This window comes from Erythranthe guttata, chromosome 14 (genome assembly GCF_056151865.1).
Source record: "Erythranthe guttata isolate IM_541 chromosome 14, IM_541, whole genome shotgun sequence".
NCBI classification, from domain to species: domain Eukaryota; kingdom Viridiplantae; phylum Streptophyta; class Magnoliopsida; order Lamiales; family Phrymaceae; genus Erythranthe; species Erythranthe guttata.
This window is the reverse complement of record NC_142546.1, coordinates 8652501-8676909: the sequence shown is the minus strand read 5'-3', so window position 1 is coordinate 8676909 and position 24409 is coordinate 8652501. Positions and strand designations below refer to the sequence as shown.

Sequence of the window (24409 nt, the reverse complement as noted above, 5' to 3'; positions counted from 1 at the left end):
ATTTAAGGGTGATTTGATGCACAAATTATAATTTTACGGGATATTTGATTATATTAATAAAGTGTAGGAGATATTTGTAAATAATATATTTCAGGGGTGCAAAATGTATATTTAATAGAAAAGAAAAACCAACCCTTTTCCTCGTTAAACCCTCACTCCAAACCCTTGGTCCAGAAATCCGTCGCCTCCCACTCTCACAAACCCATCTCCACCGCCGCCATAGATGGGTAAGGTAAAAGCTAAGGGAAAGCATCGTTTAGACAAGTTCTATCACTTAGCCAAGGAGCATGGCTACAGATCGCGTGCTGCGTGGAAGCTCGTTCAGCTCGAATCCAAATTCACCTTCCTCCGATCGGCTCACTCCGTGCTCGATCTCTGCGCCGCGCCGGGAGGATGGATGCAGGTCTGCGTCGAGCGCGTGCCGGTGGGGAGCCTCGTCGTCGGCGTCGACCTCGACCCAATCCGGCCGATTCGCGGCGCCGTGTCTCTGCAGGAGGATATTACGACCCCAAAGTGCCGCGCCGCCGTTAAGAGGCTGATGGCGGAGAACGGATGCAGGGCGTTCGATTTGGTGTTGCACGACGGTTCGCCGAACGTTGGCGGCGCGTGGGCGAAGGAGGCGACGAGTCAGAATGCGTTGGTTATTGATTCGGTGAAACTCGCGACTGAGTTATTGGCTCCTAAGGGAACTTTCATTACCAAGGTATAGATAACTTTTAATACGCCGTCGTTTGTATTGGTTCTCTCGTTAGCTAAAAAATTGCGCGCAGACTGTGTTGTTACATGAAATTTATGAGGAAAATGCTTTTTATTTTTATTTAGCGATAATTATAATTAGGAGATATATTTACTAGGTTTTTGCGATAACAAAAAAACCAGTAACTATTCGTGTACCGTTAATTAAAATTAGTATTAAGTTAAAATATAGTATGTCAATTAGATTTTCCTCAATCTTGAATGACAGATTAAGTGCTAGATGGGCTAGGTGAGATGGATTGTGTAGGTTTTTAGTTAATCGAATACACTACTATACAATATCAAGAAAAAAATGAGTGAGAGTGGGCTAGATTCCATCACTGACAGTCGGTAGCTCCGCACCTGATAAGTGGTTCTGATACATGCTTCTTTAAGATTGCTGATATTTCAGATACTCATTTAATAGAAAAGTGTGACTCGTGGGAATCTAGCATTTACTATTTCTTTGAAACTTGGAGCCTTTAAATTTTTAAATCAGTTCTAGTTTCACTTTTTCCAACTTGTGCTCGTCTCCAATTTATAGTGGTGCCTTTGTGCTTTGGTATTGCATTTTGCTGCATGGCTATACTTATTGAGCTTCTATATTGTCTAATGTATTCGATGAGATTCAAAATCTAAGAGTGGAAGAAAGAACTCTCACCTTCATCTCTCTCTCTTTCTATAGGTTTTCAGGTCCCAGGATTACACTGCGGTTCTGTATTGTCTTAGACAGGTACTAATTCTTTTGTTTTTTCGAGCAAAATTCATACTTCCATCTATACCGTTTCTCTGAGATGTGAATTCCCTTTGCAGTTATTTGAAAAGGTTGAAGTAGACAAACCAGTAGCTAGTAGATCGACATCAGCTGAGATTTATCTAGTAGGTCTTAAGTACAAGGCCCCTGCAAAGATAGATCCTCGTCTTCTTGATGTAAAGCATCTATTTCAAGGAGGAAAGGATACTCCAAAGGTAACTTGACCTCTCGTTTTTACATCTTCATTTCTGGTTTCACCTTTTTTTTTAGTTTGGTGTACTTATCCATGTGCAATCAACTCTACCAGATTCTGGATGTACTAAGAGGAACAAAGCAAAAACGACATCGTGATGGGTAATTTTGTTTTGCTGATATAGTAATGTTAACTCAACTATATTTGTTTTGCTGGACCAAAGCACTCATATTTGTTTTGCTCGGCAGGTACGAGGATGGAGACACAACTTTGAGAAAGTTGAGTTCAGCGTCAGAGTTTATTTGGTCTGATGCCCCTCTAGACATTCTCGGTTCAGTTACTGCTATAACCTTCAGTGAGCCCACATGTTTGCCCATAAAGGATCATACTTTGACAACCGACGAGGTATGCATTTTCTTGTATTGTGGTAGTTTTCATTGTATTATATCCGACAATTATGAAACTTTTTTTGTTTAAAAACGTTGGGACAGGTTAAAGCCCTCTGTGGTGATCTACGCGTTATTGGAAAGCAAGACTTTAAGCATCTTCTAAAGTAAGCATCGTGTGATGACAGATAGACTACTTTGGTTTTCTCCTTATAGACGTAATGTTTCATTAATTCCTTGTCCTGTTTTATAGGTGGCGTATACTTATTAGGAAGGCACTTTCTCCTGCGGAGAAAGTTACTCCAGCTGCCACTACAGATGAACCTGTGACCAAAGAAGACGAAGAGGAGAAATTACTTAATGAAATGGAAGAGCTAACAAATGCCATGGAGCGGAAGAAGAAAAGAGCGAAGAGAATTACAGCAAAAAGACGTGCAAAGGTTTGACATTTCTTCCCTCATTTTTTCCCATAGATGCATAAGGCCTCTTAGAACTATGTTCTGCCACTGTTCAGTTTATATAGCTGTTAAATAATTCAACGGTGTTTGAGTTGCTAGAATTCTTGTCTGTGAATTTTAACTTCTATCTTTTGCTAGGTAAAACCATAGTAGGATTTTTGATCCTAAATGTACCTTATTATGCGTGTCTTTCCCAGCAAAAAAACATTGCAAGCTTATAGTATGCGACCAAAAGGCTCTGAAATCTCACCTTGATGTGAATGTGGCACATTATGTTACTATTTTCAAAATGAAAAAAGAACAAAGTAAGAAAAAATAGTCAAACACTGTTATTATACAATATTAGTAGAACTCATGCATTTCCATCTTTCAACTATTAAATAATCGTGTATTATCAGGCATTTCACATTTAACCAGCCCATACATTATCGGGCTCGTTTTGTAGTGAATTAAACTTGAGGGGACTTTGTATCTTCGTTAGATGTTTTTGAAGTCATATAATCCTTACCTTATCCGTAAAATGCAGTTCTTGTGGATGTGACTTAAATATGTGCATCCTTCTATTTTCAGGAAAAGGGTCGGAAAGCATTAGGCAAGCAGGTGGATGCAACAGAGGATGGTTACTTTGATTTGGACCTGTTTTCTCTAGCTTCAATTAAGGTACTTGGTGTTCAGCTTGTTGTTTGTGTCTTGTTCTAGAGAGTTTATTTGTCCTTGTTTCAACTTTTGTTGCCTCGCAAACAAAAAAAAAAAAAAAAAGAGAAGATAAATCGAAAGGACTAAGATCTTGTAACTGACATATTTTTCTTCGATTTTCCTCTCAGGGGAAGAAAGATCTTAAGGTTGTCGACAGTAATGAATATGAAGATGATATCGGTGAAGTCAGGAACAGTGACAGCGAAGAAAGCAACAATGAAAACACAGACAGTGATTTGGATTCTGAGGAAGAAAAGAAACGGTAATTGTTCTTCACTTGCTTCAACTTTTATAAGCTTAAATAAACTGTATTGCCCCGTTACTTTGTACTCCTATAACTGTAGTTGTTGTTGCATTCAGATACGATAACCGAATTGAAGAATTACTTGATGAAGCGTATGAACGCTATGCTGCTAAAAAAGAAGGAAGTACAATGCAGAGGAAGCGGGCCAAACAAGCCTACTCAAAGGATGATCAGCTAATGGAGGTATTTTGCATTATTTAATTAAAAGCATGTGAATCCCTTTCCTTTTGCTACGTTTAAGAGCTATTTATACCTTAGAATTGGATTATGCATCATTTAACCTTGGTTTGGAAATTAGGATATGACTTAATGAACAATATAATCGAGGATTGTCAAATGTTGTGCTTAGGTTTCAATCCCACGATGAAAAACGGGCCCTATATTTTAATCAATTGTACAAAGGATTTCTCGTCCAAACTCAACCACTATTATTACCCAATCAAATTAAGGATATTACCTAATACAAGGATTCTATAATCACAAATTCCAAACATAAGATAGTTATATATATATATATATATATATATATATATATATATATATATATATATATATATATATATATATATATATATTACATTATCATGTAAAATGTAATTCTGATTAGATCAATCAATCTTATCCATCCCGTCAACATTCTCAAATGTTACATTTTTTTTAATCTATTTATCCCTAATAAGTTTCGGCTGGATAAATTTGCAACGAATCGACATTCTTTTATTGGGTTTTGCAGGAAGATGATCATAGCACTGTTAATCCTTACCAAGGCTCGGACGATGAGAAGGCGGACGAAGAAGCAAATCCCCTCATGATACCACTTTCTGAAAACACCCCTACCCAAGACGAAATCGCCGCCCAATGGTTCAGTCAAGACGTCTTCATGGATGCTGCCGACGAAAATGAAAAAGACGAAAACAGCGATGACGAAATGCCGACAAAATTACCCAACAAGAAGAAGGTTGCAGAACCCTCCCCCAAAGAAGAACAACCTTTCACCAAGAACAAGAAAACGACCAAATCGGCCTCGGACGACTTCGAAATAGTCCCTGCACCAGCCACGGACAGTGACTCCTCATCTTCCGACGAATCCGACGCAGAAGACATAGGGACTAAAGCCGAAATTCTAGCATGCGCTAAAAAGATGCTGAACAAGAAACAAAGGGAGCAAATGCTGGACGATGCATACAACAAGCACATGTTCCACGACGAGGGTTTGCCGGACTGGTTTGTGGACGAGGAATCAAAGCACAATCAGCCAATCAAGCCCATCACAAAGGAAGAAGTGGCGGCAATGCGGGCCCAGTTTAAGGAAATCGATGCTCGGCCGGCTAAGAAGGTGGCTCAGGCGAAGGCAAGGAAGAAAAGGGCAGCAGGTAGGAAGCTGGAGAAGGTGAGGAAGAAGGCGAACACCATTTCCGACCAGGCGGATATATCTGACCGGTCAAAGATGAAGATGATTGACCAGCTATATAAGAAGGCGGTGAGTGTAAAGAAACCGGAGAGGGAGTATGTGGTGGCGAAGAAGGGTGTGCAGGTGAAGGCGGGTAAAGGGAAGGTGCTTGTTGACCCGAGGATGAAGAAGGATTCGAGGAAGGCTGGGATGGGGAGAAAAGGGAAGGGCGGTAAGGCCAAGGGGAAAGGGAAAGGGGCGGCAAAGGGTGGTGGTGGCGGCGGTTCGGGAAAGAGTAAGGGGAATAAACCGACGAAAGGGAGGAAGTAATTGAGGAAAATTTTGTTTTTGTTTTTTTATACAGGATTATTAAAACTTTAATTGCTCTAGATAATTTGCGTAAGCTACAATTTTGATGTCGATTTGTTGTGAGCAAGGGATATTGTATTTTTATTTGGGATGGATGGAATTGGTAAATTATGTGTGCGATTTTTAGATTAAACCAACCTATTGCGTTTTATTATTAAATTTCTTAAAAGTTGATATTAAATGTGTTGATTGATATTTTACTATATAGCTCTTAATTTTGTTTGAATCGAATTTTGTCAATAAAATATATAAAGTATTATAACATATTATTCCGAAAAATAATTTTGATTATTATAATTTTTTTTTATCTTTATGAATTTAAATTACACACCGACACCACAAGATATGCTAAAATAATTTGAAGGACCTCGTGGTATTGCTAATTGCAACCACATTATTGAAACAATTACCGGAGTCAAGATTTCATATCCTGGGGACTGATATGCACTATATTTATTTCTTACGGGGTCGTTGTAAATTTGAAAAAAATGTTAGGAGAGCCATGTCACCAGTGGCGGAGTCAGGAATTCGAAACAGGGTGGGGTTAATATTTAAGGGGGTTCGGGGACAGATCCCCGAGATTTTTGTGTGATTCGTTCGTATAAAGCAGCACAAAATTTATAAACTTTAACTAAGAACACATAATTTTTTTTTTTGGTAAATAGGCTTTAATTAAATTACTTGGGTGGACTAAATTAAATTATCTAGGTTGGCTTATTACAAACAACTATAGTACTTTATAAAAAAAATTGAATACAGAGTAGGCTGGACCCCCTATCTCTATGTTGTCTACACCGCTAGCTGTAATTATCGATACTACATGGACCTTAACGCTATTTTAGCATACTTCAGGGTTGTAGTTGTAATTTACCATTTTACCCTTTATGAAAATACCATTTACTTTTGTATATTTCAACTCAATAAATTTTCATGACCGTTGGCTATATAATCAGCGCAACGGCTACTAAAAAAGAAACCCTTCACTCAAATTTAAAAAAGGTTTCATTCAATTTCAAACCCAACGGGAAACACCGCCATTGCTCTACCAAAAACCCCCAATTGCTTTGATCCTCTCGGGTTTCAATTTCATCGTATGTAATTCTGTATACTCATTTCTTGTTCACATAATTGAACAATCTTTACTTTCATTTCTGTGTTTTTGTTTTTCTTCAGAAAAGTGTAGCAAAAATGAATGACCTAATGACGAAATCGTTCCTAAGTTACGTCGATTTGAAGAAACAAGCAACGAAAGATCTCGAATCCGACCCGGACATCGAAACGGGCCAACTCAGCCCGCCCGACGATGGAAACCTCTCCGAATTCTTCATCGAAGTCGAAGCGATCAAGTCCGAAATGGAAGACATCGCGAACCTCCAACTCGATCTCCAAACCCTAACCGAAGAAACCAAATCCACCGCACAGAGCGCCAAGATCCTCCGCGGCGTAAACGATCGGATAAATTCCGACACGACCGCGCTCCTCCGTAAGGCGAGAACCATCAAGGCGAAACTAGAATCGCTCGACAAATCCAACGTCGAAAACCGCGGTTTGTCGCCTCTGTACGTCAAAGGCTCCCACGTCGACCGCACACGAATTTCCGTAACGAACGGCCTAAGAATCAAACTCAAAGAAATGATGGAAAATTTCCAGTGCTTACGAGAAAAAATCGTCGAAGAGCACAAACAAGGGCTTAAGACGAGATACTACACCGCCACGGGCGAAACCCCGAGCGACGAAGTTGTGGATAAGATGGTATCCGGAGGTGGGCCCACCTCTGTTTTTGCTCAGGGGGAATCCGTGGAGGAGAATCGGCAAAGAGACGAGGCGGTTATGGAGATACAGAGGAGTTTGGTTCTGTTGCATCAAGTGTTTCTTGATATGGCTGTGATGGTTGAATGTCAAGGCGAGCAGATGAATAATATCGAGCAGAATGTTGTGACGGCCCGTGATTTCATCGGTGGTGGAGTGAAGGAGCTCGATCGGGCGGATACGATGAAGAAACGGAGGAGGGTTTGGGCTTGTTGGATTGTTGTTGTGGTGCTGGTTTTCTTGTTGGTTTGCCTCGTTGCGATTTTGTTCTGAATTAATTAGACGATAATTTTTTTTTTCGGGTTTTAAATGTGTTTGGTGAATTGGTGTTCATCGTTTTCGATTTGTTTTGATGGTTTTTCGGTTTCCACATTGGTATTTGGGTTTTTTTGTATTTTTTTTCCGGTTGATATTCGGTTTTCGATCCGGTTGTGTTGTGAGTATTATTTTCGAGATTTTTAATACAAGTTTGATATGTTGGTGTTATGCAATTATTATTCGAGTTGCGTTTCTGCTACAAATATGATTAATTTTTAGCACATAATTAATTCTATTGAAGTTACACTCAAGAACACAAATGTAACACAAATTGCATTTATATATATTTTAATAATAATTTTGCTTGCTTTTAGCAAACTTTAATTTCAACCTTATGCAAAATGCTCTGCATTTTGCATCAAACCCTTGGAAAATAAAAAAAATAAATTTTTTTTAACAAATTTCCCCAAAAAAATCATTTGATTTTGGAGCCAATTTAACACTGTGGAAGATTCTTTGGTGGAGGCAAAACAGAGTGATCTGAATCTGGTCCATTTTCCACTACAAATGCTGTCTTCAATCCCCATCCAGTATGTAGTTCTAAGTGACAGTGCATAAACCACACACCTATATATATACACAATAATAAAAATGTTAAATAAAGTGTTTCTTTCATATGTATGCTATATATGTAAGTATGCATATATATGTGTATGTACCTGGATTATCAGCTCTAAATCTTATTGCAGTCCAGCCACCAGTGGGTACTCCGACGGTGTTTCTCTCCGGTGGGTCGACTAGGTTGAACTTCGCCGGATCTTTTTTCCGGTCAAAGTTTCCGATCCCGGTTCCGACGACGAAGAAATTGTATCCGTGAAGATGGAAGGGATGAGACTCCACCGATAAGAGATTTGTGTCTTGCAAAACCAACTCCACGGTCGAATTGAACGCTAGCTTGCTCACCCGCGGCTTGCTACTTTGCACCGTGCCGAGATTCGCCGTTAGAGGCGCGCCCGTGTAGTTAAACGGTGTCGGAGGGTTGTCGGGGAAATCGGTTGTGAAGACTCCTTTAAGGTTGTAGTAATGGGCTTGTAATAACCCGATTTTCGGCATTATAAAAGTAATGTTGTTCAACGAAGCCGAGAGTTTCGTTCCGTTTTGGCAATTAGGGCAAGGGTTTATTCCTAACCCGATCGTGTAGAATAAGTGTCGGTCGACTTTGAGCGGGACGTTCGCGGGGAAGTTTCTTGAAGCCAAGCTTCTAATCTTGGAATTGTAGGTGAGTGCAAAGGTGGTGTCATTGCGGAGGGGTAGTTTGGGGATTTTTGGGATTAGGGTTTTTGGAGTGCCCTTGTATTGTAGTATGGATGTGGCGGTGTTGTTGTCGATCGAGAGTGGGGCGTCCATGAATGGGCCCGCGGCCATGAAGTAGCGGCCGCGGGCTTGGTTGGCCCGGACCAGGACATTTGTCGTCTGGCCCGGGGCAATCAGGATTGCTTCGGTGGAGAAGGGCTTTGTGTAGACCGCGTCGACTTCCACTACGGTTAGCGTGTGGTTTGCGATGGCGAAGAAGAGCTCGTCGTTGAGTGCCGCGTTGATGATCCGCAGGAGGTAGGTTTTGCCTTGCTCGACTTCTATCGCGTAAGTGTCTGCATGGACGAGCAATTATGAGTATTAGCTAGAAAACCGGAATTAAATGTATTTCCTTAAAACCACCGAAAATTTAAGGTCTTACGTTTTTCGGAACACGGGTAGAGTGGTCCCGGCTTGCCGTTGATAGTATGCGCATCGGACATCTTCGGAGGCAATCCGAGCTTATTTCCTTGTTTAACAATCTCTTCAACATCATCATTCCACCACTCCCCTATTTATTTTACCAAAACATCAAAAAAAAAAAAAAAGCTTTATTATAAAAAAAAGAAATTAATAATTATTTAATTAAATATAATTAATCAATTACCTAGGACTAAATTAAACTCGAAAGCAGGCTGAGGAAAAGGATAAGGAACCCCAATTTTGGGCATAATTACAATAGCACCATAAACAGTAGCTCTTAGCCAAAATATATGTGCATGCCACCATAGTGTTCCTCGTTGACCGGTTACATTATAATCGTACGTGTAACTTTGACCGGTCTGAACCGGACATTGTGTTATATAAGCCGGTCCATCTGCCCACCCGTTTCGGTATTGCTTCATTCCATGCCTTGTATTTCAAAGAAAAAACAAAATGGATTAAATAATTTACGATAAATTAAATTAAATTCTTACGATTTGATTCGTCATTTTAAGCTTATCGATTTTCAATTAAACAAACGAAAAAAAAAGTTATGATTTTACATGATTGCGATTTTGTACGATTTTATTTATAACGATTCAAAATTTGTCATATCTTTTTTATTTAATAATTTTATAAATAATTTTGGCGTCTATAAAAAGAATTATCAAAATTAAATAAAATAAGAAATGAATTAGAAATTTTACTAAAAAAATTTTAAAAATAAGATATTTTATATTAATTAAAATATTAACACTATTTTCGATCGTCTAACTATTGCAATATTATTTCTTTAATTATAATATTTATATTATGAAATATGCATTTCTAGTAAATTTGGATAAAATATAAAACTCTTACCATTTATTATTCGTAATTTACGATTTAACAACCATGATAGGAATATATATCGAGTTTAAAAGATTTCTTTTTTACCAGTGAATGGACATGTTATATTGTGCATGGTTAGTGACGTTAATAAGAAGTCGATCTCCTTCTCTAACGTAGATCGTTGGCCCTGGAAACATCCCGTTTACCGTTACAATTGGCTTCGAATGGCACAACCTGCTCACATTCTTCACTTGAATCTGCAAATTTAATGCAAGAAAATATAATTAAAAATATTATAATGAGTCAAATAAATGTAATATATATAATAGCTACATAAAATGTATATATAATAATAACTTTCGACTATTTTTTTTTAACACTAACGTCGAACTGGTATTTTTTCACTTCAGCTCGGGCTGGAGTGGAGAGATACCCCACAAGAAAAACGACGAGAAAAAGAATAGTCCAGTCGAAAACGTTTCTTCTCTCCATCTTTCTTTGATAAAGATTCCGAGTTCGCTTGCTAAAGATTAAATGCTTGATGCTTTTATGATTGTACGATATACGGAAGACGTTTTTCGACTTTTTATAGGGTTTGAGAAGAAGGATATAGTTAGGATAAGCCATCAGTTTGTTAAGGAGAGAGAGTTTCTTTTTCTCTTTTCTTTTTGGTTTGCAGATTAGGTGAAGAAATACCAATGCTTACAAGCAATATTCTGATAAAGACCCTATTTTTTTTAATTAGAGAGAGAGAGAGAGAGAGAGAGAGAGAGAGAGAGAGAGAGAGAGGGGTTAAAATTGTTTCTGTGTATGAATTAAGTATGGAAAAATTACAGTTTTACCCCTCAAGTTTGCACCGATTTCATATTTGGTCCCTTATGTTCATAAAACACACATTTGGTCATTCATGTTTCAAAAATTCAATACTTTAAGTAATTTTCCGTATCTTTCTGTTAGAACTAACATAATCAAGTGTGTGCTTATCATTGACTTAACTGAATGTAAATTGACGGAAATGACCAAAAGTGTTAATTTTTTTAAACATGAGGGATCAAATGTGTTTTTTTCTAAACATGGGGACCAAATGTATAATCCGTGCAAACTTGAGGGATGAAAACGGTATGTTTCTCAATTAAGGATTTTGCTAATAACTGATGGACTAACGCTAAATTGACGAAAATGAGGGATCAAGTGTTTTTTTATGAACATGGAGGACAAAATATGTAATCCGTGCAAACTTATGAAATGAAAACGGTAATTTTCCCAATTAAGTATTTTGCTAACAACTGACAGACTAACGGTAAATTGACGAAAATGACCAAAAGTGGTAAATTTTTGAAACATGATGAATCAAATGTATTTATTTTATGAACATGGGGACTAAATGTGTAATCCGTGCAAAAATTGAGAGGTGAAAAATGTAATTTTCCAAATTAAGTATTTTGTTAATATATGAAGATGAGAGGTACGTAGAGCCAACCATGGTCCTGAGCTTTAACTTTAAGAAATAGCTATTAATAATAAATTTGTTGTTTATGTTATTTTCTAATATTATTATGTGTTTGTTTTAGCTTGCAGCATGCTCTTGCTTTTTCTTTTTTTTTTTCTTTTTTTTTGTTGTTGTTTTAATATGTGTTTTATTTGATTTTGAGTAATATTTACATCTTATTACTTGTGGTGACTGGTTAGTTGTTTGGGATGTTGGCTCCAAAAATTTCGACGGGAATCGGAATGATATGTAAAAATTAAAATTAATAGAAAGTTTGATTTCCGATTCAATTTTAATTTCAAAAAATAATTTGATACTTTCTGAATTATATATATAGTTATAAACTTATGAATTTTTTATTTCTAAAATTAAAAAGAATTTTAAATTTTCTGAAAATTAAAATAATTCAATTTTAATATTCCACTGTAAACAATAACGCACCATAAAAAAAAAAAAATACCGCATTGCTCTTCCTCAAATTGCATTTTCTTTTATTGCTGAGTTCTCAATCTATCAAATTTTTATTATTTTCAACAATCTTACACATTAAACTAATATATGTACATTACCTAATCTCCAAATTTTGTGTACTCTTACCACATTTGAGATCCTACATCTGGTGAAATACACCATGTGACTTTAAACCGTAGATCTATATAAATAACCAGTCACTAAATACACATACACACGAGAGTGTGTTATTATGTGTAGATCTGCGATTTAAAAGCACATGATGTATTTCACTAGGTATAGGTTGTACAAAGCAGTACTCATACATAACAATACATAAATCATAAACTCAAAAAATAAAGAAGGGGAAGAGACTGACAGGCAGTAGTTCCAACACATGAAACTATTACTGTTTCCAAAACCGCTCTGTTAGGAACAAGTTCTTTCCAAAACAGCTATGGATCCGAGAAAACAATTTAGAACAACTGAAAGGAGGAAGATATCAAAATATTGAATAAGAACGGCTCAGTTCCCTTTTCCAGTGTTCATACAGTCGATCCAAGGTCTGGTGGTAACACCAACTGAAAACAAGCACCAAGCAACAGCCATTGATCCAAAACCCTAGATCTGACCCCCAAACCTCACTCTGAGTTGACTCACCAACACATGCACAGTCAACTCAGTGGATAACTCACCATCTCCACTCAGCACAAACCCAAATTTCTGCACTCAAAGTACCGAAACCCTCACAGAAGAGGATTAAGGCCAGGGAAATCACAGTTTGAATAAAAGGTGAATCACACTTGTCTCTCTCTCTCACCACAATATAAATCCACGGAGTTTCAACGGTCTTCAGCATTAAATGTGCTGCGACGGCAAGGACACCCATTGTCCGGCCAGACCTGCGACGGTGTCGCCGGAAAACGACAATGGGTGACGAAACACTGTAGAGAGAGAAGGGGACAAGGTGAAGAGAGAGAAACGGCGCAGCAGAAGAATGCTGCTAGGGTTGAGAAAGATTAGAAGTATGGGGCAAATGGAGGGCTCAGATTGAAGCCCTAAAACAAACGGTTCAGATCTTAGTTTGACTGGATCAGTGGGCTTTAGTTGCATTGGGCCCAATTTCACAAGTTAGGCTGTATTTGATTAAGTAATCGGCCCAGATCACAAACAGAGCATTTCTATTGGGCTCAAAACTTAACAAATTCTCCACCTGAGACCAATAAAAGGATTATTATGAACACACTTAATGGACTGGGATCATCATTGCCGTAACTTTGAATCTTAAACACTAATCACACAGATTGTAGTAGAAGATTCAAAAGTATTTTTCCACGAAAGAGGAAATCACCAAGATACAGAAAATTTTAAAATCACAGAGAAGTTAAAAAATAACATAAGCTATCACAGAGAAAGCAAAAGGAAAGGCTTGCACACAGCAAGCAGACACACATGTCTGTTTCAATTATGTTTTTGAAACAATGTTCAAGATTCTCAAACATGATCTCAATTTTTCCACAGGTAGGCACTTAGTGCCCATGTCAGCAGGGTTGAATTCAGAAGGAATTTTCTCCAGGTCTATCTCACCTTTTCCCACCACTTTCCTGATAAAGTGGTATTTTATCTCAATGTGTTTTGTTCTGTCATGAAAAACAGGGTTCTTGCACAATTGTATACCTGATTGGCTGTCAGAGAAAACCACAACTTTACCTTTCAAGAAACCACTTTCTGAGAGCAGCCCTTTCAACCAGAGGGATTCTTTTACAGCCTCAGTAGCTGCAATGTATTCAGCCTCAGTGGTGGAAAGGGCTACAATATTTTGAAGTTGGGATTTCCAGCTAATACAAGAACCACACAAAGTAAACACATATGATGTGGTGGATTTCTTATTATCTCGGTTGTTGGCATAATTAGAATCCACATAACCACATAAGACAATTCATTTTTCACATTTAGAAAATTCAATCCCTGTTCTAACTGACCCTCTTAGATATCTCATTAACCACTTTACAGCCTCCCAATGAGGCATGCCAGGATTAGCCATGTATCTACTCAAACAGCTTACAACATATGCAATATCAGGTCTAGGACTTACCATTAAATACATGATAGAACCAATTGCATTAGCATAAGGAACATATTTCATGTCACACATTTCAGGTTCAGTCTTTGGGGACTGTTCCTTACTTAGCAAAAAATGAGCAGCTAAAGGCACAAACACAAACTTGGCATTTTTCATGGCAAATTTATCTAAGATTTTTTCCACATAGGCAGATTGGTTCAGAAACAAAGAACAATCTTTTCTGTTCCTAACTATGTCCATATCCAGAATTCTCTTTGAATCACCAAGAAATTTCATGTCAAAATTTTCACTCAAACAATATTTCACATGATCAATAGCTTTTAAACAAGGGCTGGCAATAAGCATGTCATCCACATAGATTAACAGGAACATAGGAAATTGACAATTATCTTTGAAGTACAAGCATCAATATCAGGCAAATCAGACTCAACATTTTGATCAAACACATTTTCAGGCACAGAGGATGAATCATCATCATCATTCTCAATTTCCTCATTTCCAAGAGGAGATTTCTCCACCTCAATTGGAGCAGAGGGAGGAACAATAAATGAAGGCACAGACAAACAAGGATATTCATTCTCATTGAAAACAACATTTCTACTAATGATAGTTTTAAAACCATGTTCATTCTTTAGCCAACATCTATATCATTTTACCCCTTCATGGTATCCAATAAAAACACATTTTATGGACCTGGGTTCTAATTTATCAGTTTTATGGTGAACAAAAGCAAAACAGCAAAAAACCCTCAAATTAGAAAAATCAGCTGGTTTCCCAGTCCACATAGTTTCAAGCAAATTTCCAGACAAAGGCACAGATGGAGATCTGTTAATCACATAAGCAGCTGTTAAGACAGATTCACCCTAAAACACTTTTGGCAAACCAGATGCATGCAACATGGATCTAACCCTATCCATTAATGTCCTATTCATTCTTTCAGCTATGCCATTCTGTTGGGGGTATATGCCACAGTCCTATGTCTTCTAATGCCAAACTCAACACACAAAGAATCAAATTCATGATTGCAAAATTCAGTTCCATTATCAGTTCTAAGGGTTCTAAGTTTCTTGTTGGTTTGATTTTCAATAAAGGTTTTCCAAGATTTGAAATTATCAAAAACAACAGACTTTTGAGCAAGTAAGAAAACAAACACTTTTCTTGAAAAATCATCAACAACAGACAAGAAATATCTATTTCCACCAGGTGTGGAGACAGGTGCAGGACCCCAAACATCTGCATGAACATATTCAAGGATTTTTGTGCACTTAGAAGTATTAGGGAAATGGGATTTGGGGAATTTCACTTTAGACTGTTTACCCATAACACATGAATCACACAAAGGCATATCAACAACAATGTCACCACTCAGATAGTTGTTTTTATGCAAAATTCCTAGTCCATTACTACTGATGTGACCTAATCTTCTATGCCAAAGATCAGTCATGTCATGCTGGATAGAGTTAACATGGGAAACAGATAATGCAGATGCAACATACATATTGTGCATTCTAACAGCCTTAAAAAAAGCAAACCATCATGCATTATATTCATTACCCCATCACCCAAAGTACCCTTATACCCAGAATCTTCCAAGATAGCACAAGACATCAAATTCCTGCTAAGTTTAGGAACATGTCTCGCATTTTTCAAATTAAGCACAAAACTAGATTGAAATTTCAGACATACAGTTCCTATACCTAGCACATGTCTTTTACTACTATCAGCCATGGACACTGAGCCATTTTTCAATTCAACATAAGAAGAGAACATGCTTCTGTGAGGTGTCATATGATTTGAGCAAGCATAATCCATTAACCAGTCATTATCAGTCAAAGATGCAGACACAGAATTCACAAAATCAAGATACTCATCTGTAATCATAAACACATCACCCATGTTTTCAGCAACTTGGTTAGTCTGTTCATTATTAGACTTATTCTCTTTCTTAGGTTCAGCATACCTATTAGCATAATGACCAGACTTACCACAGTTGTAACACTTCCTATGTTTGAGCTTATTCTTACTCCCTACTTTACCCTTATGAGGTTTTTGAAAATTTTGGTTACTGGAGGAATAAGCCTTGTTTGAAAACTTGTTTTTAGGCTTGTTTTTCACAAAGTTTAGATCACCCAAAGATTTGTTGCTTTTGGTAGTTTTCAAATCAAGCTCCTTGCTTTTCAAACCATTTATCACAGTATCCAGAGTCACTTTGTCTCTGCCATACTTAATTGCAGATTTGACATCACTGTAAGAATCTGGAATAGCATTTAGTAGAACAATGGGGGTATATTCATCAATACTTTTATCCCCAGTTAACTTTATATCTTGCACAAGTTTTGTAAAAAATCAAGATTTTCATCTATGTCTTTGTGCAAGTCGAGTTTAAATCTAAAAAAATTCCAGTAAAAACATTTTTTAGGGTAAAGAGGTTTCAGTATAAAGTTCTTCTAACTTATCCCATAATTCCTTAGCAGTATCAAGTTTACCTATCTTTCTAATCACAGAGTCAGATAAGTTCAGAATAATCAGGGAATAAGCAAGTTCATCAAAGTCATCTTTCATTTCGTTAGTAGTTTTATCATCATAAGTTTGAGTTATGGCCTTAAAACATTCCTGTTGGACTAAAACATCTTTCATTTTCTGTTTCCATATAGCAAAGTCACCCTTGCCATCAAATGAAGCCACAGGATAAGAGTTCATTTTCACACGGAATGAAACAAGGGCACATAAACAAAATAAGAGGCACACTAGCACACAAGATGCACACAGACAACAACAGAAAATAGAAGCACAGAAGCTGCACACAGACAGCAACAGAAAGTAAAAGTCACACAAGCTGCACACAGACAGCAACAGAAAGTAAAGGCCACACAGAGCTGCACACAGACAGCAACAGAAAAGGAAAAATAAACACACAAGATGATCCCATGAGGCCCAACAGTGAGCCAATCGTTGCAGAAGGCTACTTAAGTAACCGGTTGAAGGCTGGGCCGGCTATCTCTGACTACCCCCCTTCCCCAGATTCCTGCGACACTAAGCGGTCCGGACAAGGGAAGTTGAGAGTGGCAGGTAGCCTGAGTTGGCCCAGATTTCAGAGAGCAGCGGAAATAAGTTCTGACCACACAAGGTCAACCACAGGATTTTACCTAGAAACAGAGTGAGTGAGTCACAATAGTGTAATCCGTAGCACGAGTCTGCAAAGAACAAGTGCTCAACTGACGCTCTGATACCACTGTTAGGAACATGTTCTTTCCAAAACAGCCATGGATCCGAGAAAACAATTTAGAACAACTGAAAGGAGGAAGATATCAAAATATTGAATAAGAACGGCTCAGTTCCCTTTTCCAGTGTTCATACAGTCGATCCAAGGTCTGGTGGTAACACCAATTGAAAACAAGCACCAAACAATAGCCATTGATCCAAAACCCTAGATCTGACCCCCAAACCTCACTCTGAGTTGACTCACCAACACATGCACAGTCAACTCAGTGGATAACTCACCCTCTCCACTCAGCACAAACCCAAATTTCTGCACTCAAAGTACCGAAACCCTCACAGAAGAGGATTAAGGCCAGGGAAATCACAGTTTGAATAAAAGGTGAATCACACTTGTCTCTCTCTCTCACCACAGTATAAATCCACGGAGTTTCAACGGTCTTCATCATTAAATGTGTTGCGACGGCAAGGACACCCATTGTCCGGCCAGACCTGTGACGGTGTCGCCGGAAAACGACAATGGGTGACGAAATACTGTAGAGAGAGAAGGGGACAAGGTGAAGAGAGAGAAACGGCGCAGCAGAAGAATGCTGCTAGGATTGAGAAAGATTAGAAGTATGGGGCAAATGGAGGGCTCAGATTGAAGCCCTAAAACAAACGGTTCAGATCTTAGTTTGACTGGATCAGTGGACTTTAGTGGCATTGGGCTCAGTTTCACAAGTTGGGCTGTATTTGATTAAGTAATCGGCCCAGATCACAAACAGAGCATTTCTATTGGGCTCAAAACTTAACACGCTCAGTCCCATATTCACCAGTGTTCAGTCTCGAAATCTAAATAGGTGGCGACTCCAATCGAAAACCAGCAGCAACCCACAACCACACAAACTCAGAATTGGGCCGCCGAGATATATTTTTTTAAGTTTTGGCCCAAAACTTTAACATATGTGCTATTTTAAATAATATAAATTTTAATAAATCTATATATATATATATATATATATATATATATATATATATATATATATATATATATATATATATATATATATATATATATAATTACATATATGATTTAAATTCATGTATTTGTGTAAATAGGAAGAAGAAGGTGGTATTTGGTATGATTGGAGCCAGCTATATAAGTTTTGGAATAATGGTTCACTCCCAAAACCCAATTTCCAATGATCTGAATCAGCCCAAATAACACAACTACAGAGGACTCCTTTACCACCCCCACGCACAATTATTTTAATTTGAATATTTTATTTTCTTAAGATTGGAAATTATCATTATTTTCTAATGTCAATTAAATATAATAATATAAATTTAAAACACAATATTGAAATGTGAAATTAAAATACCTAATAGTAAAATAAAATAAAAAATATCTGTGATGTATCGTACTGATGTATATAAAATATTTACGATGTAGTGTATTTCATATTGTTTACTAAGGCTATTAATGTCTTTTCCATATTAATGTCAAATTATTTTAAAATTTTAAATGATTAGATAGAATATTAATTAAATATATTAGAAGGAGGAATATTAATTAAATTATTTTTCATATTAACGTCAAATTATTAAATGTATTTTCGATATATTTCAAGATTCATGTACCTCAATAGGAATATATATTTTTTTCTGAAACAACAATACACAGAAGCCAAAAGTGGATGAGGATGTATCAGAAAAACAGAATTTGTACGTATTATATTAATATGAACAAATTTATATTCCCAATTTTGAGAAAATAATGTATTTAATTATTTTATACAGATTCACTCTTGCAACCCAAATTCCATTTCGCTTAGTCTAGCAGACGTAATTACGGCCAGCTCCCGAGGTAAGGTCAAATTACGGACAAACCTTTTTCGCTTAGATAATTATAATCACCCATCAATTATACATTTTTCAAACGCCCATCTTTGCGGTGTAATATTCAACAAAATCTTCTATATCATGGGTAATATTGTCTAGTTTCTACTCATTTTGTGCAAAAATGAAGTTTATAATGCATTATAATCTGATGTTTACATGTCAAGATCAGACATATATCTTACGATTATATTGTTTCAAAATATGGAGTTCGAATGTGGTAAAGTGGGTACAAACTCGAGAATATTCCACAAAATTTAGAAAATTCTTCTAAATTCGACACTGCAATAGTGAACATATAAGAAAATTCTTAGTTGAGTGACTGATTGTAATTACTCAAACATAAGGGGGTCTTTTGTAATTTTACCTTACCTTATGTGACCATAATTTATAGTCAATTTTATATCATATATTTATTATTAAAAGGACCTGGTTTTTTGTTATTGCCACCTGGCCCCACCCCCCAAACACACCCACACCCCCACCCACCCCCATCCACCCCCATCCTGCATGGATCTTTTTCCAAATCAGACTAATAAAACCCTGATTCAATTTTATATATATATATATATATATATATATATATATATATATATATATATATTTCAAAACTATACATATATATAGATATACATTTGTTAAAGAGAATTTTTTGCAGAAGAAAATAAGTTAGGGTTTGAGGAAATGGCGTCAAACTCAGTGAGTTCACGTAGACCCGGCGGTTCGTGGACGGTCCAAGAGAACAAACTGTTTGAGAAGGCACTGGCCCGGTTCGACAGAGACACTCCAGACCGGTGGCAAAACGTGGCTGCGGCGGTGGGCTCCGGTAAATCCGCCGACGAAGTCAAGCGGCACTACGATATCCTAATGGAGGATCTCCGCCGAATCGAATCCGGCCGCGTGCCTCTTCCCAACTACAGAAACATCTCCTTCGAAGAAGAAACAAGGTACATAGATATATATATATACACACAGTTAAACTTCTATAAATTAATACAATCGGGATTATCAAAATTTTATTAGTTTAGTGAAATATTAAATTATCGAACTAATACTTTAGTTGGTTTTTACCAAGTCAGGATCAGAAGAAATTATTATTTAAGGGAGGTTATTAATTTATCGAGGTTCTACTGTATTATGTTTCTAATTATTTAGTTCTCCTGTTTATTTATTTTTTATATTCTTTCAATTTTTTTTAATGATTTAGTACCCTTTTAGGATTTTATTTTTTTTCGACAAATTAAAGAATCAAAACAATTGCTAAACTTAGATAAGTTTGAGAGTATTAACCTTCGATTCGCATACTGAAATTCTTAGATAGACGATCGCCGTAAATCGGGCTTACATATTACCCCGTTTTCTCGTTTTTAATGAGATAGAGTTATATATAACCATGACTATATTAGATAACAAACTCAACTATATATTATCTCTTAGTAAAATTCTATTTATAATTTAATCTATCCTTAATAATAGAAATTAAATATCCTTAAATAACATCTTTAGATATTAGATTATCAATGATACATTGATGTTCAAATCAACGAAAGATCATAATTAAGTTGACCATTTATTAAATTATCTAATAAAATATCGACATAGAATAATTGTCGATAAACGCATAATATTATAACGAAATATCTTACATTTTCGTGCGTTTTATATTTTAATTTTATTGATCCACTATTTAATTTAATTTTCTTATTGTTTAATATGGCAGGCTTCTCAAGTTTCTCAAGATGTGAGTATGGTGTTTTCTTCTTCATCATCTTCTGCAATTTGCATGCATGAACTTAGTTTTTTCCCTGTGTTTAATTTCTATGTATAGCAATTATCAATATATAGGTTTAAGCTTGTGAGTTAATTTGCGTTTTCTCGTAAGGTGGTGTTTGCAAAATCTTTCGGAAACAGATTATGAGCTTTTTGCTCATAATTTGTTTTAATTTCCAAGTGTTTATCTTTTTTTTATTTTTTTTATTTTGGAGTATTTGCAATAACATCTTTTCATTTGCTCATAATCTTAAAAGAACCTAAGGGTAATGGCTAACCTAGCAGCGTAAGGCCACGGGGCCATGGCCCCCACACATTTCTCGAATCTCTATTAATTTATATAAAAGTATAAAAAAAAATGTGTACAACGAAACTAATAATAACTCTATTATAGAATAAAAAATTCTTAAAAGTATAAACATTTAAATAATAATGTAATTTAATATAAAACATTTTGGTAACCCAATCAAAGGGACATTTTTTTTTACAATATTTGGGATTTTTTTTTGAGAATTGGGGTGATTTTGTAATTAATTACAGAAATACAATAAAGCGTCATTTAAAATGACGCGCTTTGCCGACCGTTGGATTGAGCTGCGATTGACGGCCAGATCTCCTATTTTGTCCTCTTAATCTGACGGTCCGAGATTAATCTGGGCGATCAGACGGCCCTTAAAAGGCGTCATTCACAACGACGCCCTTTGACCCGCCACACTGGATTACAGCGTCATTCAAAACGACGCCTTTTAGCAGCCGTTGGATTGTGTTTATATAAACGGCTGGATTTGAGCTGAGGTTTTTTAAATTTACTTAATTCTTTTTATTGTTAAATTGTAATACTTAATTGAATTTTAATTTTAAATTAATTATATGTTGTATTTTAAAAAATTTCCTTGATTTATTTATGCAATTTATTTTATAATTCACTATAAAATAATACAAAGTTAATTAATTATAACCTAACAAAAATTATGAAATAAAGAACTCTTTTATCAATTATATTACTTTTTTGTGAAATGAACTTTTTTTTTTGCATAAATTACAAATAAAAAACTATTTTGTCAATTATATATATATATATATATATATATATATATATATATATATATATATATATATATATATATATATATATATATATATATATATATATTTTAATTTATATTTTATGAAATAAAAATAAAATGCCTAATTATTGGGAAATATTTCTTGTCTCTAAATCCTTTAGTTTATTTAATTTGTTTTTTATTGAATAACTAAAATACTAAAAAGTTTTAATAAATAACCAACATAAACTACAATAATAATATCACCAATGATGGTGACCTCCGGTGCCACATCTCGGGGGCCTTCTAGTCCTGTGCCCTCTACCAACTTGTTCATCCTCATCATTTTCATTATCACTCGACGAATTTGCGGATTGAGAATAAGGAATAGGTGTCATCTGATGATCTATCGTTCGCGATGTAGACGAAAACTGATGCGTAAACCCCAAATGAACTGGGTCTTCCGAATTCATATTCGGATTAAAGTAGGGGTATGGGGTGTACGGATCTGCATCAACGAGATTATAATTACACTCACAGTTGTAGATAGTATTAAAAATAAAATCAAAGGTACTAAACATACCGGATGGATGCCCGTGTGATCTACTATCTGTATAATTATCGAATGCCGGATAATATGCACGAGAAGAAGTTCCTGCCTCGCCAGCGTACATCTGAGTCTGTGACTGAGGCATTTGAGATAGTGGTATCTGAGTCTGAGTCTGAGGGTGAGTCTGAGTATATTGCATCTCAGATTGAGGCCTATCTGAAGGTCCGTGTCGAGACTCTAAGACATTAAGACATGTTCTGAGAGTCGGTAAATACGAACGATAGCCATCCTGGGGCGTGTCTCCGCCATCAACAGAAACAATCAACGATCGAAGATGCTGAATCTGAAATAAGTAATAAGAAATATTTTATTTTCAGAAGACATACATTAATAAAAAACTATACAATACACAAAATTTTATAATAAATAAATTTGAATACGTACCACTGTATCCATTGAAATCTGACCTCCAACCTGAAATCCTATACGATCAGATGGGGTAATCGGTGATATGAAACGACGTGTGTGCAGTTCATACCACTCAAAATAACCATCTTCTGTAGTCTGACTGTCATTGGCATATGGATAATCAATAATATAATTGAGTCTATTATCCCAAGCGGTAACATGCGAAACATGTGTAAGACTCCAATCTCGTTGGTAGCACCTGTACGGTTAGCATTGACGTGCATCCGAAAATCTGTCTCAGTATTTTCAGGAGGTTCAGGTATGGGTTGTACCATCCCGAACTGACGTACTACTCTGTCTGGTCGATGCATCTCCTCAATTGCGTAGCATATCAGGGGGACCCTCGATACCCATATACCTGAACATGCGATCGCCGAATCACCAGCTACAGCTTGATACTCCGGATCATCCAGATCATATGGCATCCATATAAACTGATCTGGGAGCATCTGATCCAACATCATCCTAAAAATACGAAGAACATGTGCACCAGTCTCAATGAAGCTGACATGGTTGGTCCACCTGTGATATATTATTATATATTAACTAAAGATAATAATAAAGATAAGGTTAAATACAAAAATATCCCACTACTATGAACTTTGTATCATATGCCCCATGTACATTTTTCCCAAATATGACTATAATACCCCTACTCAAGCATCTTTATAACAATATTACAAACATCTTTAAAATCATATTGTTGTTGAGAATTTGAACTACCGGAAGACATTTAAGAAAAAAATAAAGAAATTCAAAATGACAAAAATAAAAGGTTTTATTTAGAAAATTTAAAAAAAAAATCTAAGTAATTAAATGTTTTGAAGAAAAAAAGAAAAAAATCAAAAATTTTCAAGTAAAATTGACTGAAAGTGTTAGAAAAATATAGTGGAAGGTGGCTCAAACAAACCCTTATATTAATACACAAATCACCGTAAAAATATTGCAAAAATAATTAACATAAATCTTAAAACCATTACCGTGCACCGTAAGATGGTACGGGAAACTCATATCCTGCATACTCAAGTGTTGGCCCCATTTTGCCAGAGTAGGTATGGGCCTTGATGGAGGAATCCACATCCATGCCCATATCTGTTAAATAATACAAGAATATAATTTTTTTTATAATATAAACTACAAATTTATAAATGTATTAATGTACTAAATTATATAAGTAATTCATATGTTACCTGTAATAATTGAACAGGACCACTGATTTCTTTTGCAGATATCTTCGATGCTTTGCACAACTCGTGGTAGAGGACTGCTAGAGTACAACTACCCCAACTATATGTACTGACAGCATCAAGATCCTCTAAATGTCTCAAATACATCAACGGAATAGAGTCGCCAGTGTGATCGGAACACATAATCCCCCTTACTATGAGAAAAGCAATCCCTCGAGTGTAATGAATAAGGTGCGCATATGTACAATTATCAAGAACGGGATTATTGATTAAATATTCACTAAGGGCTTTGACGCTCAACTTCGATCCTTTT

At 36.2% G+C, this 24409-nt stretch overlaps 4 protein-coding genes across 4 annotated transcripts; 3 read left to right on the top strand and 1 right to left on the bottom strand.

Moving 5' to 3' along the window:
- Window positions 1-5418, top strand: LOC105952054 (FtsJ-like methyltransferase family protein). Its single transcript, XM_012975558.2, has 11 exons — window positions 1-703; window positions 1421-1468; window positions 1549-1704; window positions 1797-1843; window positions 1931-2087; window positions 2174-2235; window positions 2322-2508; window positions 3097-3186; window positions 3351-3484; window positions 3583-3709; window positions 4260-5418. Exons 1-11 carry the CDS (start codon window positions 224-226, stop codon window positions 5244-5246), a joined length of 2475 nt encoding a protein of 824 aa, XP_012831012.2. The 5' UTR covers window positions 1-223; the 3' UTR covers window positions 5247-5418.
- Window positions 5419-6244: 826 nt separating this feature from the next.
- On the top strand, window positions 6245-7585 carry LOC105952056 (syntaxin-112). Its single transcript, XM_012975561.2, has one exon. The coding sequence runs from the start codon at window positions 6474-6476 to the stop codon at window positions 7365-7367; it is 894 nt and encodes a 297-aa protein (XP_012831015.2). The 5' UTR covers window positions 6245-6473; the 3' UTR covers window positions 7368-7585.
- Window positions 7586-7674: 89 nt separating this feature from the next.
- Window positions 7675-10538, bottom strand: LOC105952055 (laccase-11). The gene is made up of 6 exons (XM_012975559.2): window positions 10344-10538; window positions 10065-10216; window positions 9313-9557; window positions 9088-9216; window positions 8072-9001; window positions 7675-7979 (listed from the first exon to the last, which is right to left on the bottom strand). Exons 1-6 carry the CDS (start codon window positions 10449-10451, stop codon window positions 7849-7851), a joined length of 1695 nt encoding a protein of 564 aa, XP_012831013.2. The 5' UTR covers window positions 10452-10538; the 3' UTR covers window positions 7675-7848.
- A 9205-nt stretch (window positions 10539-19743) lies between these two features.
- Window positions 19744-20947, top strand: LOC105952008 (protein RADIALIS-like 4). Its single transcript, XM_012975506.2, has 2 exons — window positions 19744-20022; window positions 20796-20947. The coding sequence occupies exons 1-2, from the start codon at window positions 19760-19762 to the stop codon at window positions 20818-20820; spliced, it is 288 nt and encodes a 95-aa protein (XP_012830960.2). The 5' UTR covers window positions 19744-19759; the 3' UTR covers window positions 20821-20947.
- The last annotated feature ends 3462 nt before the right edge of the window (window positions 20948-24409 follow it).